This window comes from Falco punctatus (genome assembly GCF_963210335.1).
Source record: "Falco punctatus genome assembly, chromosome: 4".
NCBI lineage: Eukaryota > Metazoa > Chordata > Aves > Falconiformes > Falconidae > Falco > Falco punctatus.
The window spans coordinates 43,518,111-43,537,134 of record NC_137583.1 but is presented as its reverse complement, the minus strand read 5'-3'; the positions used below and the strand labels follow the sequence as shown (position 1 = coordinate 43,537,134).

Below are 19,024 nucleotides of genomic sequence, written 5' to 3'. Positions count from 1 at the left end.
CTATGTATATTGATGTTTCTTTTAGTTTTAGCTGTGATTAATGAGCACAAGTAGGTGTTTGTGTCATGTGGTGTGAGACGTAAGGCAAAGGCACAGAGTGAAGAATCACTGACACAACAACTGACGTGGGTAATTTCAGTCAGCTATGATAAATTATAACTCTAGCAGTTACTCCCAACCTATTAAATGGTGATGGTAGTCTGACCTGGTATCACAGCCTGACAAAGACTTCAGGACAGGGCTGAAGAGAAAGCAGCAGGTGGCCTTTCTGGGTGGTGGTATACGGGATAGGTTTCTCTCTTTCAGTTGTAAGCAAGTCTGCCATCTTTTGTAGCTGCATGCTAGTGAGATTGGGGCTATAGAGAGCTAACAGAGCCATAAACATAATGGTTCTTGCTAATGTAGAATAAAAGCAGCCTTTTTGAGTATGATAATGCTTAATTCTGTGTGGCGGTCATTGCAGCAGTGCTATGTAATGGCATTTAGGAACAGACTAGAGGGCTACATACTGCTTGGAAAATGTTGAAAAAAGAAATTACTGCAGTGGACCTGAGAAACTTTAAATCCTACCTTCTTTTGAATACCCATAATTCAGTGTCTTTGAAAGAATGGTAAACGATTTTTTCCCAGTAACAGTGGGATGTCAGTTCTGTATCCAAAGCGGCCCACTGGCTTCCTGTGTGGGGAATTTGTTTTGTAAATTACTAAGATTAGCACAAGTGGCTGCTCTCTGTGCCACTGCCTAAGAAAAGAGGTGAATTATTCATCATATGCCTGTCCCAGCACAAGGTTTGATCGGTTGTCTGCCATTTTCGCCATTTCAGGGTGTTCCTTCTGTGTGACAAGACATTTCAAAGGGGATCTTTATTATCCCTCATTCCATGTCCTTTGGGCCAAGAAAGAAATTATGGGAATGCCCACAGCGTTGCTTGGGAGACAGCTCTGCTGTTATGCATGTATAGCTTGTTTGTCCCCTTATTGTTTGGCTCTGAATGAGGTGAGATTATGCATTTCTTTCAGGACACAAAAGCAAAAATAAATGCAAGACAAAATCCCCAACTCCAGGGGAAACAGTGAAGGGATGAGAAAATGGGGGTGGAGACAGTGTCATTTCCAAGGGAGCAAAGTTGTTGTTTAATTTTTTGATGCTATTATGAGACAAGATTGAATTTCAATGTGGAGGTAGATTAACTAATGGACCATTAAGTGCACAAGCTTCATGCTGACAAAGAATGGCCAAAGGGATGGGGAGAAGGGACCCTCACTTCAGAGAGGCTTGAAGTAAGCCTGTCATACAGCTTCTGCTAGGGGCTGCATTTATATTTGGCTGTCTGAATTTTGATGCTGGATTGGTATGTCTGGTGAATGTGGCTGTGTACTCTTAAGCAGTGTGGGTCAGATTCACACTGCCCAACTCCTGTACCCCAGTTTGACCCCAAAGTTTCCCTTTAGAGCACGGTCTCACCATTTTTTTTCTCATAAAGCGTTCTAATTGCTGTTTGCTAGCTAGCTGGGGGTTAGAATTTGCATGTTTCTAACTGGGTGTAGGGAGTATAACAGAATATTTCCCAGGTGAGGCAGATGTTCTGATTATCAAGATGAATTAAGATACTGTAGTTACATGGTTGATTTTGCTTTCTGAAATTAGACTGTGTTCTTTTTCTGTATGACTGTAACAGCTTTACCAGGAACAGAAGTCTTTGTCTGCTTTGAACTGGAAAGCCTTAGAAGATAGTATTGGGAAAGGCCAGTTAGGTCACTTAAACCTGGTCCATGAGTAGGCAAATTACAAAATTGAGGGTGAAATAAGGTTAACTGGCAAGGTAAGAAACCAAAGAAGAAAGAACTGATGAGGATCAGAAGGAAGGGAGGTTCTGCTGTGGCGGGGAGAGAATAACCGTAGCTGTTTAACCAGTAGACTTCAGGGAGAACAGTGTGCCACCTCCATCTGACTTTACTCTTGGTCTTCAGTTCAAGGAAAACACTTGGTCTTTAATGTATATATAGTTGAAAAAAGAAATCAGACAACTGAAAACCAGACGTTCCATACAGAAGCAGCAGCTATGTAATTCCAACGGGATATACTAAATTTACTGAAGAGAAGGCCTCACACTTTCATTGAGATCATAAATTAGTAGGCAAGAACAAAGATGTTCATTGAACATATTTCAGAGCAACCTCCCTTGTGTTTACATGGACTTATACTTGGCAGCAAGTAAGGTGTCAAGCGTTCAAAGGGTGTTTGTATATACCATAAATAGAAATATTCCTATTGGAAAGCATTTTACTACTTTTAAGTTCCAATCTAAACTATACTATGTTTGTGCTTCCAGAGGATTTTTTTTTTTTTAATAGAGCTATAGTAAGTCTGCAGATAGAAGGAAAAGCAAGCTTCTATGTAGAATAAAAGCCAGGCTTCCTTATGTTTCATTTAGGAGTTGGAATGGGAGCCAGATTTCCATGTGTGGATAACTGGCTAGCTGAAAAGGGTCACATAGACATAGTCCAGCTGGCTGGACAAAAATGCACATCGCTCTCAGCTTATCTGAAGTAAAGCAAAAATACACTGTCTTTGGCTGTTCTTGTTACACAATAACAGGAAGATTTCGGTGGGAAAAGAATGTTGCAGGTGGGAACAGATAACTACAGAAGAGAAACTAGGGATGGGCTTGGTATTTAGGCAACTAACCAATAATGAGCTTAACTTTTGTAATATGTATGAGCTAATTATAACAAGGCATAAAAGGTGACTGTAAGGCACAATAAACGAAGTCTGCTGATCACTCATATTGAGTGACTGTGTCTTCCCTCCGTTGCGACATCCATGAAGTTTATTATTACAATACTACAAATAGAAGAATTTACAATAAGGTTCTTGTTTATCTGAGAGCTCGATTTCAATGCAACCTACCTTAAAAACAGCTCACCTGACCAGACAATTCCTTCTAAAGTTTTATTATAAGAAAGTAAAAATAGCTGTTTCTCTGCAAAATTTTGCACTGTTACTAGGTGGGAGCTTGTCTAGTCAGCAGGTGTGAAGCAGAATGAAGTCAGTCTACAGTCTAAAATTATATCACCTGGAAATACATCAGTCTGGAAATTTTATCTTGAGCTGCGCTGTGGCCTCCAGCTGATGAGCTCAGGTGGCTCATTGTGATGACATCTGTGAGGCTCCCCAGCTCCCTTAATCATGCTTCCCGTAGTGTATTTGCATGTGTGTAAAAATGCACACAAGGCACACAAAATGCTTTTGAAGAACAAATACAATTCTATGAATATTTCATAGACCATGAAATGTAATGTGTTTCACTGGGTTTGGTAATTTCTTTTTAAAATAGACCTTAAATGTAATGATGGGATGGGATGGAACAGAATGGAATGGAATACATGTGGATCTAACTGAATTTTAGCTATGGAATTATAAATGTTATTGGAATTCATACCTAGGTAAGCCTCATTACAAGAATAAATTTCAATTTGATTAAATTAATATTCTATTGCTAAAAAGAAAAGAAGTCCCAAAAGAACAAAACCAAACAATGATTGTATTAGCTTTGACAAATTATTCCCTCAGCCTATCAAACAGCATGGTAACAAATTACTCCATCTTCTTATGGAAAGATAGCTTTTTTCTTAAAATGTCTTTTCAGTCTTAACTTAATATAAAATGCTGGCACTGAGTTATTCCAATTTTTCATTGCTTCTGGAAGGAAGGTTAGGAGGTCCAAGCAGGTCTCTCCCCAGGCCTTCGGATGTGTGACTTGGTGTAATTAGACTTTGTTTGTATGATTTTTGCACAAAGAAAAATGTTTTCTTTGGAACCAGTACAGTAGTTCAATGTCTAAGCCTTTCACATCTAAAGTGAATAAAGGATTGAAATGAGTCTGTATGACGTCAAACATAATTAAAACTTGTACGTTATAAAGTTAGGTTAAAATGAGCGTACACGCTATTGTACTTCACATTCTGCTAATTTTTCAAGTAATGACACCTATCTCCCTTCTTGAAATTTGGATCAGGTCTCAGAGGAACACATCTACATGCTAGTTAGCCTTTAAAATACTGTTTTCCAAAAAGCTTCTACTGAGGCCAGAATAACAATGTGATGAAGGGTGTATGTGCAAATGAAAATAATCTGAAAAAAGGAGAAAAGAGCCTCCTTTCTCACCAGAGGGTAGGTTGGGTAGGTAATACAGGGCCTGGATTGAGGCCGGATGACACTGAAAGGTTTGTATTCCATAAAAATAATGGCTTCTGTCATCTTGATAATGTGTTCAGTTCAATATTTGATTAATTTGATTGCTAGCATCACATTTTAGAAAATAAAAATTATTGCTGGCAATGTAATACACATCCAAAAGTACCTCAAGACAGTAGTTTCGAAAAATACTTGTTTAAGCTGATAATGCCATATAAGTTAAGTAGGAGGTGGGAGCAGTGGCTTTTTTAAGAGGTAAAGTCTGTTACAGGTAGCTTCTTCACTTAATAGAAAAGCATGGGTCAGCTCTGAATTGCTCATAATTTCTTTCAGCCACACACAAATAAATTGTTAAACAGAACTGTTCAGCTTCAACTGTACAGCTAGACTGAAATACTTAGGTTTTTCATTTTTTCGCACAAGAGCAAGGAGCGGCTTACGAATGAAGGGCTAGAATTTATTTACACTGAAAAGTGTGTATGGTTATGTACTGTAGGTAAAATAGCTGCTGTGTGTTGTAGCTGTAGCAGTTCAGCTTAGCCAGGGAGGACAGCTCGTCTGCTGCCACACTTTTAACTGATCCTGCGCTGCCTGCAGAGGTAAGAGCAGTTATGCTTGGGCTTTTCTGCAGTAAGATGGAATGTTTTCACACAGCATCAGAGGTAATTGGGCAAAACTTTTAAGCAGTGTCCAAACCTCAGTTAAATGATCTTTCTCATAAACTTAATATTAACACAAAGTTAGCTTGACTGTTGTTTTATTTTGTGTTAAGGCTATGTCAGCAGTTCTGGCCATAAATCAGGATCTTGCTGTACAAACTCGGAGAAGATTATGACCTTCCTCTCTGGATTGTAACCGTAGTGCTGCATTTTGGTTCATTATTCATTTGTACGCTAGTGGTGTGCGTAGTGGTCATTGCGCACTGTTGCTTGAGGGACTGACTGACATCATAAATGAACCCCCTTCTCCTTATGTTTGCAGCCTGAAGAGAAAAGCAAGGGAGGGAAGGAAGATAGGGCCACAGGGTGGAGAGGAGGTTTTACTCTCAGGTTGCCTTGTAAATCAACAGCAGTATTGGTATAACCCACAGTCTGTTGTGCTCTGTTCTCTGAAGCTGGTTTCCACACTTCTGTTGCTGTGCTCTCTTACAGACTGCAGACCTTTTCATGACTCTTGTGTTTGAGCTTCGACATCTTTCTCTTGAGGCCTTAAAAATGCTGTGGCAAAGATCTTCGTTTAAATGCAGAGACAACTGGTAAGGCCCTTTTAGTAATAGCATTTAACACCACCACCCCCCCCCCATATAGAAAATAAATATTTTGTAAATATTTAAAGTAGATTAATGTTTTAAATTCGTGCCCAAATGTTGGATTTAAATTTTGAGCGCTTTCAAGGAAGAATATGTAGTGCAGATCTTTTTTATGTGATAGGAGGATGTCCTTACTGAATGAATGTTGTGTACAAAACAGACTGGCCAGTTCCTGCAGACTTCCTGTTTCAGGAACAGTGTGAAGAGGAAACTAGATTCATGACTTAAGCGGAAATCAGTGCTGCTGGTTTTAATTGTCTACTGCCATTTGTTATGAAAAGGCTTGCCTGGATCTGTACCTTCAGTGCCCTTTATTACACATGGAGGAGAGACAACAGACATTAGGCTGGGAGTATGGACGTGGTGGAGCCACATCTTTCAGTAGCAGCCTCATCTCAGGATGTTTTATACTGATCATTGAACTGTAGCTTTGAAGTTCAAGGCCTCCACTCCTCTGCAGTCAGGAATGGTTCTGATCCAATGAGACTTTCTGAAATACTAATCCAGTGTTATTAAAATCAAATTTTTCTCCCTCCAAAATCAGTATTCTGAAAAGGGCAAACAAAGAAAATTGTTTTTTACTTGTTTTAGTGCAAAATGTCATCAGCCTGTTTGAAATTAGTGCTAGTTTTATGTTTGTGACAATATGTTGAACTTTACATCATGCAAAAGGGGCAAACTTTGTTTTGGCTTAGGTTTATTCTCACCTTTTGACAAATAATCATGCTAATATTCTTCAATATCAGAAAGTAAACTACTCTGCCTCTTTCTATATTAACTTTAATTCTACTCAGGACAACGTTACTAACTTTAGGAGCTAAAAAGAATCCCATGCAGACTACTCTCTTACTCTAACACGAGGGCTTTTTGGCCCAGTTTAGTGTAACTGCGACCAAGTTAATGCAAAAGTGTCCATCCATTAGTATAGGAGCTAGGTACAGAATATTTGCAGAGGGACTCGAGAGCTGAAATGTGTATTGGCCGTCATGCTGGTGTAACCTTTCCACTTAGGTAAGGTCTAAAAAAGCACAGGAAGTAAAAGCTAGTCAATTCAGTTTAAATATTTTTGGGTTTTATTGGTGAAATGAAACAAAAAGCCCACTTTCATAAAAAAGCAGTGCTTCAAGGTACCTCAGTCTTTAGAAGTCAAACTTGGGATATGTTTTTGCATAATTTTCAGAGAAAGCAACTGAATATTTTCTTAAAAGCTGGGTTACATACAGTTCTTGAAACGCAATACACTTCCTCACATCTTGACTAAGGCATATTTCTGTAAGGTCACTAAACCAAAGGATAACATAGGTTTCTATGGAATCTGGCATTTGCTAAGTCAGTGGAGTTCTGTTTACTCTGAAAGAAGCCTAACCTCAATGTGTTTGTTCTTTGATTCTTAAGTATTTTGGTAATTTTAGATTTGCTGTACTTTTTTCTTGTGTTACAGGCAGCCGCTAGTAGATGCTCTCCCATCCTGTGCTACAGAGGCGTGTGTTGTCCTAATGAAAGAAATTATAGCTTCTGGAGAAGTTGAGGAAGACAAAGTGGAATATTTCTTCTGGTCATTTTCATTCATTCCTAAACCCACCGCAGGCATGATCGAATCTCTTGCTGTGAGTGGATGTTGTCTTTTCTTTTTTAATTTATCATTAATCTAGCTGGCTCATAATTTTTGTATTTTACAGTAAGTCTTTTTCACAGATTTATACAAAACTCTTATCTGTTCAGTTAATTTTGGTGGTGAAACTACTGGCTGTTTTAAGCTTGATTCCCAAAGAAGATGCAGTCATGTTTGGTCACTGGAGCTTGATTTGTGTTTGTAGCCTTAAAAAAAATAAGAAGTGCAAACCACCCTGTAGACTCCAGAGACTGGTTTGAGCTAATTAGTTTTGAGGTTCAAGGTCAGGTCAGTGTGAGGAGAATGATGCAGCTACTCCCTGCTTTGGATAGAGAGATTTATTCTCCACTTTGGTCCATTGCAAGCATTGTTTTTAGCACCTGGAGACATTTCAATCCTTTGTATATGCAGTGCTGTTGCAGTTTTTGACATTTTTGCTTAACTAAGTTAATTGTATGCAGAATAATACCGGCTCCATTTCATGGTATATCTTTCCTTTAAAGATCTGTTATTCTGCTGGGTTTATACAGTAATCTGTCATGCTTTTAGAGTCTGAAGTTGAACTTGCTATGTTGTTTTGTGAAGCTGCAAGTGGTAAAATCATAGATAGTCTTCTAGCTTAAATAAGCTATTAAGAATATTTTGTAATTAAATAAAATGTTATGCCCGTTTGGCTTGTGTGCTAATGAACCCTTGATCAGCTGTGGAGAATCTTGCAGGGTATATCACAACCTGCTGTTCCCAATCATACAGGTTCTGACCAGGATTACAAAAAACAGCTCTGTGTGAACAGGTTTTCCACAGCATCTGCATGAAAGAATTAATCTTGAGTTCATTTGGGCTTCACAAATTCACTTTGGTTGAAGTGGTGGGATTTTCAATAGTAACAGGCTTGCTTCAGAGGATACAGAAATTTGGAATTTGCAGGTTTATGGGACAGAAAAACTAAATTCATTCTAAAAATCAGTAAACTGCCTGGGACTTACTGAGCTGTCAGTGCTTTTTGCTAAGTATTGAAGTGAAACATAGAGAAACTGTGTACTGGTGAGGGTTTTACTGTTTTGAGGGTCCTGGAAAATAGTTTAAGTTCGTGTTCACACTCCTTCCTAAGCATGCAGGGTGTGATTTCTCATGAGAAGAACAGAAGTCTAGGTCACGTTGACACTAATTTAGCCCGCATGTGAAGGTGGAAGAATTTTCTGCTATATCTTTGCAGGGTTGTCCTTTTTTATTTGCTTGTTTAAATCCTTTAAGGGCTGTTTGAAAACACATATTGTTGAGATTGAATTTGAGTATGTAAATATTTTGAAACATTTATTTTCTATGGTGTGAGTTGTGGTTTCAGCTGGGATAGAGTTAATTTTATTCCGTGTTTTGGATTTAGTATGAGAATAATGTTGATAACACCCCGATGTTTTAGTTGTTGCTAAGTAATGCTTACTCTAAATCATGAACTTTTCAAGTTTCTCATGCTGTGCCAGTGAGCAGGTGCACGAGAAGCCAGGAGGGAGCAGGGCTAGGACAACTGACCCGAACTAGCCAAAGGGACATTTCATACTGTGGAATGTCATGCTTAGTATACAAACTGAGGGGGGTTGGCCAGGAGCTGCTGATCACTGCTTGGGGACTGGCCGGGCATCAGTCACCGGGTGGTGAGCAATTGCATTGTGCATCATTTGTGGGTTTTTTTCCCCTTGGGTTTTACTCCTCTCTCTCCCTCTCCATTACAATTATTACTGTTATTTTTGTTGTTACTATTTCAATTACTAAACTATTCTTATCTCAACCCATGGATTTTACCTTTTTCCAATTATCCTCCCTATTCCACCAGGGAGGGAGGGAGTGAGCAAGCAGCTCTGTGGTGCTTAGTTGCCGGCTGGGGTTAAACCACAACAGCATGTTACTGTAATTGTGAGAATGACTTTTCTGAAACACCCTGTTCTTTTTGTGCTTGTTTACAGCCTTTGCTGAAGTCACCAGGAGCAAGTCGGAGCTGCTTCTTTGGAGTAACTACTCTCTTACACAGGTTTTGTTCATCTTACAACTCCTGTGATGGTGTACCTGCTGTGCAGAGTGTGATGAGGACTCTTGGAAAATTTTTGGGAGGAAACTGTACCGTGCAAGATTCAGAACAACTCAGCGAGGTATCATTTGTACAGAAGTATATGATACTATGCTTTACTTTGCTATTCCCTTTATGATCTAGAACTTGTTTGATGACAGTGGTATTCAGTGGATTTCCAGAAAGCCATGAATACAAGCTTTGTAAATGAATATTCTTTGGTAGGATGGGCAGATAAAATTTTGTAGTCCAACAAGTAAAACCTATCAGCGTGGGTGTTCCTGTGTATTTAAAAAAGGGAAAATCTTGGGCCTTCTGATGAAGCAGGCTTTTTAGTGTCGATGAGTATGAAGAACACCCATCACTCCCCAGTGAAATGACATGTTGATGAAAGTTTCTTATTTCTGTGTTGATTCAAATTCATTTGCAGATAGTGTTAGCTGTGTTATTGCTGGCTAATAAGATCTGCTGAGTTACAGTCTTTCAGGCTGTAAATCAGTCATGATATTGGGAGACTAACAGGAGTGGAAAATTGTTCTTAGCTGCTTTGTGTGATCTTGAGTTAGGAGTTATTCCTGTCACAGTTCTGGGGCTTTTTATCTTTAATTGACATTTGCTGCTGAAGAAATATCTTTATATCTTCTCTTTGATGATGTAGTTAAACAATTGATTCTTCCTTATCATATGTAGAAAACAGACATACTGATGACAGTGTATTAGATAACAGTAAGAGCCCAAGAGCTAAGTCTTATCTCATATATTTGTGTCTCTTTAATTTTCCAGTGTGCAAGCTAAACACACAGGATTTGTATTTTTTTTCATGCAGTGTGAGCAGTCTGTTCACTTTTAATTCTTACCCCATTTATTGAAGGAATAACTTAAAAAAAACGATTTTATGTATTGGGAGCCTTGAACAAAATTTTGATTAAAAAAACCGGAAGACATTCCTTTGCTGAACTCTTTTGTCTTCATGTTAGCCATAGAATCGTAGTTTCTCTGTGTGTTTTCAGTTTCTTACTGTGTGTTGTATGAAATTACCTGGTTAATTTTGTTAGAATTGAGATTTTGCATGGTTTGGGGATGCATTACTCTCATTAGACAAAATTGCAGTAGATAATGTGTCTTTTAAAGTCTGTGCTGTCCATTGGAAAGAAGCATCACTGCACTGGTGTTGAGTGGTCTCGAGTCTCTCAGAGGTGCCTCACTGGTCTCTATTGAGCTCTTAGAAGTATTTCAGAAAATCAAAACAGCCATTTAAGTTCCCAAAAATGGATGTGGAGTGGGATTTTCAAGAGAAGCTTTGATTTCAGTGTCGCTAACTGATTGTCAGTGGGGTTGGTATGGTTGCTTGAGCATCTGCTCTCTCCCTGCTTCCTCTTACTTCCATTGCTGCCAGCTGGGTGAGGAGAGTGCCACACAGGTGGTTTCAAGCTAGGATTATGCTGCTGGACTGGATGCCTATACATGCCAGTTTGCTAGCAGTTGACCAAATGAAGCAAATGTCTATTCAGTTTATATTGCAATCTTTCTCTGTGGGGAAGGGCTCTAATTTCTTGGCCCTACTGTGGTGGATTAACCCTGGTAGGCAGCTAAGCACCACGCAGCCACTCGCTTACTCCGCCTACAGTGGAACAGGGGAGAGAATTGGAAGGGCAAAGCTGAGAAAAAACATAAAGACAGTTTAGTAAGTGAAGGACACCCCACCCCACCCCGGTCCCAACCCAAAGCCCACGCAGCAAAACCCCAAAGTGATGCAAAAGGAATTGCTCGCCACTAATACACTGGTACCCAGCCAATTCCTGAGCCCTGGATACCATACCTTGGAATGACCCCCACTCCCTCCACACACACAGTTTTATTGCTGAGAATGCCATATTGTTTGGAATATTTCTTTGGTAAATTCAGGTCAGCAGTCCTGGTAGTGTCCTCTCTCAGCCTCTTGCCCACACCCAGCCTACTCCCTGGGCAGGTGGGGTAAGGAAAAGAGAAAGCCTTGACTCTGTGCAAACACTGCTCAGCAACAGTTAAAACTCTGTTGAGTTATCAACAGTGTTTTGGTCACAGATCTAAAACACAGCCCCATACAGGCTGCTATGAAGAAAATTAACTCTATCCCAGCCAAAATCAGTACACCTACCATATTGCCTGTTTTAATGAAAATTTTGCTTTTTTTTAACTCCTTTTGTCTTCCAACAAATCTGGTTAAAGTTAGCCAAGAGATTAGTAAATCAAAACAGGGAACTGATGAAGAGGATCATGCTGAGAAAGGCTACCCAAGTCTGAATAGCTTCTTGAAAACTTCTGTAACTTACTGCTGAAACACGGTTGTCTGATGACTGAGGAGCTGCCGCTTGAAACTCAGCAGCATGTTGCAGTGAGTGAGTGTGCAGATGTGTGTAGGAGATATCTTTGACTATGACAACTTCACTGAGTATGCAGAGCAGAATAGGAGAGACCTCCCACCTGATATCTGGAACCAACAGTGAATGGAAGTCTTTGACCCAAACAGTTATGGAAGGTTTTTTAACATTTTAACTGTGCTGGCTTCAGTATAGTTGTTTCTAGAGGACTGTCAGTAAAAGGGGCGTCAGGCACCACAATGCATTGATGTCCCTGGGCTCTAAACTTTAATACAGAACTTGTTATTAAAATTTTATTTATTGCCAGCAGTAACATGCTCTAAAATGGCTAAACATCTGTGAACAAAAGGGACAAAATACTAAAGTACTTAAAAAACTTCTACTGTACAATAAATCCATGACCTGCTATTACATTGCAACACAGTTTCTTTTGAATGCTTTTGTATTCCACCAGGTATAAGCCAGATTTTACTTAGAAGTGCTACATAGCATTAAACCAGCCATCTGTATTCATGTGAGTCTTGTTCTCATGCTGAAGCCATAGTACAGCTGGTACAACAGGGGCTGCAGTAACCCCCCCAAAATGATCAGGGATCATTGTAAACAGAGAATTTTGCACAGAAAATATTAATGCAATAAATTTTCATGTACAGCTGACATGTGGAGAAATTTTTATTCTACCTTGCTTTGTATTTACAGATGCAACTGGTGTTAAAAGCCATTGGAAATGCAGGACTGGCAGCAGCTTCGCTAGTTCCTGTTTTGAGCTTGTGTGCTTCCCTGAAAAGTAATCCGATCGAAATTCGTCTAGCTGCTATCCAGGCTTTCAGGCGCATTCCCTGTTCTGTCAGGGTAAGTGATTTATTGCCAGCAGGTGATGACTGATGGCTTTCTGGCACCGTCCCAGAGTTTTGACTTTCTGGAATAGTTATGAAATGTGCAAGCAAATAAAGGAACAAGTGTAAACGTGTCTTCAGCAGAGCTCCTCTCCTGCTGGAGAGCTTAGCAGGACCACCCTCATGAATGGACCTATAATATGCTTTGCTATATTTGAAGTAAGACACCAGTGACTGAGGTAATGTTAATGTCTTCTTAAACAGTTACTTCAGTTGGGTGGCTTATGTCTGTGTGGATTATGGCTGAAACCCCACAGTACGTGATTTTCCGTCATCTGTTTCACTGTATCATTCTGTGAGATGCTGCGTATTAATGTGAGAAATTGTTGTGATGTCACAGTTAGAACATTTTGTTAATGGCTTAATAGAACAAAACACAAAACTTATTTATCTCAAATAATTTGATACTAAAAAGAATAGCAAAGCCAGAATTGCTAGCCTCGGAAAAGCTGGCAGTGCTGCTGTGGAAGAACAAGAGGTTCCACATGGACTTGCACTTGAAGAAGCATGTTCTTTTGCTTTTTAATGTTTAATCACAGCATGATTTGGTGTAATCTGTTCATTCTGTAGTTATGAAGCTCGGTGTTGCTCCTTGAACCTGTTGAAAGTATGAAGTCCAGTTGTTGTCATACACCCCATCATTGTCTAGCAAATGAACTGCTAAACTGACACCCTGTGGGTGGACTGGGGGTGTTAGATGCTAATAGAAATGTTATTAGTATCAGTCACCAACATCTTAATTCCTAGCAGTTCACCAAACAACTCATACGTGTTGATTCCCCAGGAAGTATTGAAGAGAATAAATTTGTTACAGTCCTACCCTTTGATTGAGACCAGAAGTAATGATTGTAATAGCCTGTTAACAAAAACATAGCCATTGTTGTCTGTGCATTAGCTGTGGCATGTGTGAAATACCATAGAACAACTCTCCCCTGTGGTCAAATAAAACCATCATTAACAGGAGCGCTAGAAAGTGAGGCTCTATGTTGCAGATGGTCCTGAATAAATTAATCAGTACAGAATTCAGGTCATAATGACAGTTTGTTCTGGAAATTTGTGGATAAGGTAGAATAGAGAATATGTGCATACATTTGTATGCATGTTGCATGAAGCGACTTTGTCAAGTGTAAAGCAATAGCTATCTCTTTCAGAAAGAAAAACTCACGCACTGAAAGTGCATACATAAGGTCTTTTAGGGGAGTAAATAATAATTGTCTTTTTCTTTTTTGGTTATATTTTTATCTTTTTCTCTTAGAATACTATATTAGTTCAGCTGTACCAAGCAACTGGCGAAGATGTGGAAATAAGGATTGCTGCTTATTACATAGCAATGAAATGTCCACATGACGAGTTATTTGAACAAGTAAAAAAGACTTTGCTGAAAGAAACATCCAGTCAAGGTAAGCCAAGCAGCTACTGAAGTCTTACACATTCCTAAATGATACTTCAATGTAACATTTATGTTACAGGCGTAAGGGTTCCAATCTGCCTTAATTTTTATTTAATCTTAATACTTTGGAGGTTGTTTTTAAAAGATTGTTTGTATGATTGCCACATTTTGTATTGGAATTGTGATACTGTCATTTTAGCAATGGTCAGTAAGGGGTGACTCTTCACAGAATTAGTTCTCCCTACTGGCAATATTTCATTAACTGAATGCTCTTGAGGAAGAGATGCATGTAACGTCTCTGCTGTTCAGTGCATTTGACCTACAAATGGGTAACTGCAAATTATATTTCATTAGGTTGAGAAAGAAGCAAATGGCATAAAAAATATTGCAAGCGGCAGGTATGAAGTAAATGATTTCTTAATTACCTTTCTAATGCTTCTAAATTCCACATTTATGATTTAAGTGATGTAATACAAATATTTATCATAAGGACTCGCTACCATGGTCTTTCTTTGGTACTGTCCTCTTTTGCAGTTTTTTACATCAGTTTTGATATGGTTTGATATTGGTCACAGTATTTTAAAGATAGCATTAGGCAGAAACTAAGCAGATCTGAAGACTGCAAAGAAAGGCTTGTTGATTTTCATTTAGATGATTTAAGATACCTAGGAACTTTAAGGCTTCCTGCACTTTAGTGTCAAGGCTTAGTGGGAGGTACTTCATCACTGTGCCAGAAGTGATTCTTCAAGTTAACTTAAAGTCCTCTAAGGATCACAGTTTGAGAGCTGTGGATCTAGTGGCAAAAAAATGGCATCAAGAAACTGTTTATAACACAAGGGAGAACCAAAATATGGGAGCTGGGACATGTTGTGTTAGGAATGTTGTGAAAAGAACTTTGTGAGGGTTGTTAATTGTATATCCAAATGTATAATAGCTGACTGTCCGTGTAGCAGTCATTTGGCGAAAAGGTTAGCATAAATATGTCTTAATTATTGATATTTTTTTTTGATTTATGCTTCCTGATTTTGTGGTTCCACAATCAATTATTGTCCGATCTGAGCCAGAGTACTGACAGGAGAGACTGAATTGAGAACTGACACAAAGCAGAAAATCTTCTAGACTCTGTTTAAAAATAGTCATTTAAGTAGCTTATCTGAATGAGAAGCTGTTTTGGGGTAGTATGATATGGAACTGTAGGTTCTATAAAAGTACAGAATCCTATCAGCTCTTTATTACCGAAGCACACAGATGTTTAAGCTGATCCCATATTTTGGGTGAATGAGGGTTTTTTTCTAAATGGTTTCACCACATTCAACAAAGAATACATCTAGACTAATCCTTTGCTTTTAAATCTGTCAAGAGGAAGCAAACAAGAAAAGGGTATCAAGAAGATCATTTGCAGGCAGATGAAAGCAGGCTCTGTCTGCAGTCTGATGTGTCTGGATCATAGCCAGTTCTGAACGTGAAGCCATGTATCCATTTTATCAGGATGTTACGTCCAAACCAGTATATCCTGCAGCGATTATGAGTTCAGGCTAAGCATTGTGTTCACCTGATGATGTGGCTTGTGGTTTGGAGGGGGCTTGTTCCCTTCTGCTTAGAGTTCATACATAGAGAAATTGCATCAGCCTGCAAAATACTGTGAAGGTGTGTACCCCGGTGACTCTCCTCCATGTTGCTCCATGCAGAAAAAAGAAATGGATTTATGAGAGAGCTCTAGTAGTCCATGCAAAATGTTGTATGTTTTAAACAGTTTATTGCAGTACTCATTAATTTTGTTAATTTTCTTCCTTTGTCTTCAGTTGATGTAACACCTTAACGCATATAATAGACTTTTGAGTAACAAGTGCTTTTGAAGGCATAGAGCTCATAGTAGTTTTTAGTTGCCACATTCAGAAAAAGAAGTATGCAAAAAATAAGTTGTATTGTGAAAAATGCAGTTGTATCAGTGTTCAGCGTCAGTGCATTGAACTGGTGCTGGAGCCTAGTATCTTTTACCTTCAGGAGAAAAAAGTGCCTTTTGTAAGAACCAGGCTCCAGAACAACACATGGAAAATGTTTGCCCCCCACAACGCAGTGCGTACATGGCCAAACCATGAATCAGCACAGTGTAATGCACAAATATTAATTCTGAATCACAACTGTTTAACTGTATGTGCTTTTTTTTTTTTTTCTTTTGAAGTGCATTTGGAAATGTACATTGCACAGTATAGGAAAATTTTTTTTGTATTGGAATGATTTGTTTGTTGTATGTAAATGAAAACTTTATTGCCAGTTTTCTCTTACAAATTCTGCAGTGTTTTTGCCAGTGTTCATGCAGGGTATCTGATTTAATCATAGGCTTGTAGAATGGTTTGGATTGGAAGAGACCGTAAAGATCACCTAGTTCCAACCCCCTGCTATGGGCAGGGACACCTCCCGCTAAACCAGGTTGCTCAGAGCTCTGTGTGTGTGTATATGTATATATGCCTCTCTACATTCAAAGTTGCTTAATGCTTACCTTTAAAAGGCTTTGTTTATTCCTGTTTATAGTTGTTAACTGTTATTTTAAGATTTTCATGTGCTTTCTGTCTATCCCAGACTTAAACTATTTTTTTTAATGTTTCAGTACACTGGGTCAGTGATTTTTCAAGAACAAAATGAGTGATGCTGCCAAAGTTAAAGTTTAAAATCATCTTTTAAATGATTCTTTTGCATCTGTTCTTCTAAGAGGGAACAGAAACAGTCCAATAATATTTGAGCTGCACAGCCTGCTTCTAATGTCTCTATTAGTCGTCTCTTTTTTTTTTTTTTTAAACATTCCTTTGAATTTAGTATAAAAAATCATTTTCAAACAGTAAATAACCAGGTTAACCTTGCCTGCCTAGGTTATCTGAGAGGTGCAAATGCAACTAGGGAGTGAATGACCCCTCATCTCATGTTGGAAAGAAGAAGACAGTATTTAAATAAGCTGACTACGGTAAAGATAGATGCATCAGACTGATTTTAATTGGTGCTGAAAAAGCATGAATTCTTTTGGGTCAGGGGAATGGTTTAGGGTTAATTCTGGTATAAATAAATAAATAAAAAGGTTGCCTGTATCAGTTTTTTAAACTTTTTTTTTCTCTAATTTCCATATGCTTTTCTTTGTTTAATTTAAGTGGGCTCCTTTGTGTGGAGTCATCTCTCTCAGCTCCTGGAGACAGATGATCCACTGAAAGAGCACCTTAGAGATTCTATTCCTGATGAAATCCTTAGCAGAGATTTTGACCGAGAGACATGGAAATACTCCTCATACTCGGATGTCACGTTCCACTCAGGTATGTGGTCTTTTAGAACTTAATGCTTTGTAGCATATGGATTATTAAAATCCCACGTGGCTTTTCTGGTCTTTTACATCTTGCCCCAGAGAATTTTAATTTTATAACTTAGTAGTACCCAGATATGCATATGGAGGCTTGATTCTTCTCTGACCTTAATTGGAATCTATCAAATGTAATTCCAGCAAGCCAGATACCATGTAAATTTGCCTTTCGTGAGAGAGGAGAATAAGAACCAATGAACTTTTAAGATGACTTTTGCGAACATCAACTTTTGACTCCTTCCTTCGTGAGTTTCCTTTGCAGCATCAGGGGATTGGGATGTAGGGATTTTTTACTCCTGATTCATGTGCTTTCCTTGGTATAAGAAAAGATTCAGACTCATTCTTTCCTGTTTTACTACCTGTTCATAATTTGTTTTTAGCAAAAATGCTAGATAGTATTTTTCAGAGTAACATTCTGTCCATCTATTCTAGTGCAGTTGTGTACGATAGGTATGGTAAATGCTCGTCTTTTAGTGTTAGTCAGATAACAGGCTTTTGGTAATGTCCATTAAAGTCTTTGCAATACTAAAATGTTAAATAATTTCAACTGTTGACAATGTTTTATTCACTATCTCAATGAGCAGAGTTGCAGTTTCCCAAAGAACGATGAGATTTGCAAAGTATATGAGAATAGCTGTCTCCAAATGACAGACATCTGATATTTTCTGTTGCAGCTGGTGCAGGTGCAAATATGGAAGCATCGGTGGTCTTTTCTCCTGCATCTTTTCTACCACGATCAGTCATGACAAATTTGACTGTTCACCTTATGGGGCAGGCTGTAAATCTACTGGAGGCAAGTTTATGTATTATTTTTTTTCCATCCTCCTTCTCAAGGGACACTTAGTGTATTGAAGTAAAAAGAAATATTTTCTATTTTCCCATTACAGTTTCTTTAGCAAGGTATGCTTTTCACTGCTGCAGCAAAGTTGCCTCAGACTGTTTCTCCTTTGTGTGATAGACCTAGTCATAATAAAACCACTTTCACTCTGATAGTACCATACACTAGCCAAGTGAGTTTTATTTAGCTCTTGTTGATTCACATGAAAGATAAAAGTCAAAGCTTTCTGAGACTGTTGGTCTAGCTCCTGTTTAGGATAGTAAGATTCCTTTGGTTGACTTACAGTGGAAAATAGATGGGCTTGGGTACACACCATTCCTTTAATACAGTAGATAGAGTTGTGTATTCCTAACTGAGGTCACTGTTTTAGTCCCGTTGAGCATCCAGTGCCTGGGATATTTAAATGGCCTGCCTGCAGTCTCATCATCTTTACTTGTGCCTCTACTGTGCCTCCAAGAGAAAGCAGTGTTTGGCATATGGACTCTATTGCAGATAAAAATGTGTATGTGGAGGAAAGAATTTAATGTAGCCTTCAGATGTCAAGTTTAAGCTTGCAAGGGAGCAAAATATGTTTTTCAGTGTTACATATCCTGGATTTACATGTGTTAGTAATACTATTTTAGTCAAACTGTCAAACGTAATCTTATTTCAGGAGCATTAAAAGGCTGTACTATTGTTTTCCAACCAAAATACTGATTGTAACATGCTAAAATATCAGTAGCTCTAACTGTCCCATCATGGTGTAAATGAACCAGTATCTGAATAAAAAAGGATTTTTATTTTGTACAGAGCTTCACATAATCGACAAACTGAAGAGTTTTTACTGGAAAGATTTAATACTGAAATATGATGCTGCATTAGGTAGGATACTAAACTTTGTAGACCACTGTGATCTTGTATGGCAAATCTGTACAAAAAACTAAGGGTTGCATCTGGATGTATTTTTTAAATTTCTGCCTATAGACCTGGATGTGGCTTATGCATCCTCATTGTCAGGCATTTCAATGCCGTATGCT

General features: G+C 38.5%; 1 protein-coding gene across 1 annotated transcript in view; it reads left to right on the top strand.

The window, feature by feature from the left end:
* LOC308063603 (uncharacterized protein) overlaps positions 1-19,024 on the top strand; it is a 109,460-nt gene that overhangs the window by 18,295 nt on the left and 72,141 nt on the right. Inside the window, exons 9-15 of the mRNA XM_080386787.1 lie at positions 5,350-5,453; positions 6,949-7,114; positions 9,081-9,263; positions 12,241-12,393; positions 13,693-13,837; positions 16,968-17,126; positions 17,845-17,963. Of these exons, the coding sequence (XP_080242913.1) occupies positions 5,350-5,453; positions 6,949-7,114; positions 9,081-9,263; positions 12,241-12,393; positions 13,693-13,837; positions 16,968-17,126; positions 17,845-17,963 (1,029 nt within the window). The remainder of the gene's footprint in view (positions 1-5,349; positions 5,454-6,948; positions 7,115-9,080; positions 9,264-12,240; positions 12,394-13,692; positions 13,838-16,967; positions 17,127-17,844; positions 17,964-19,024) is intronic.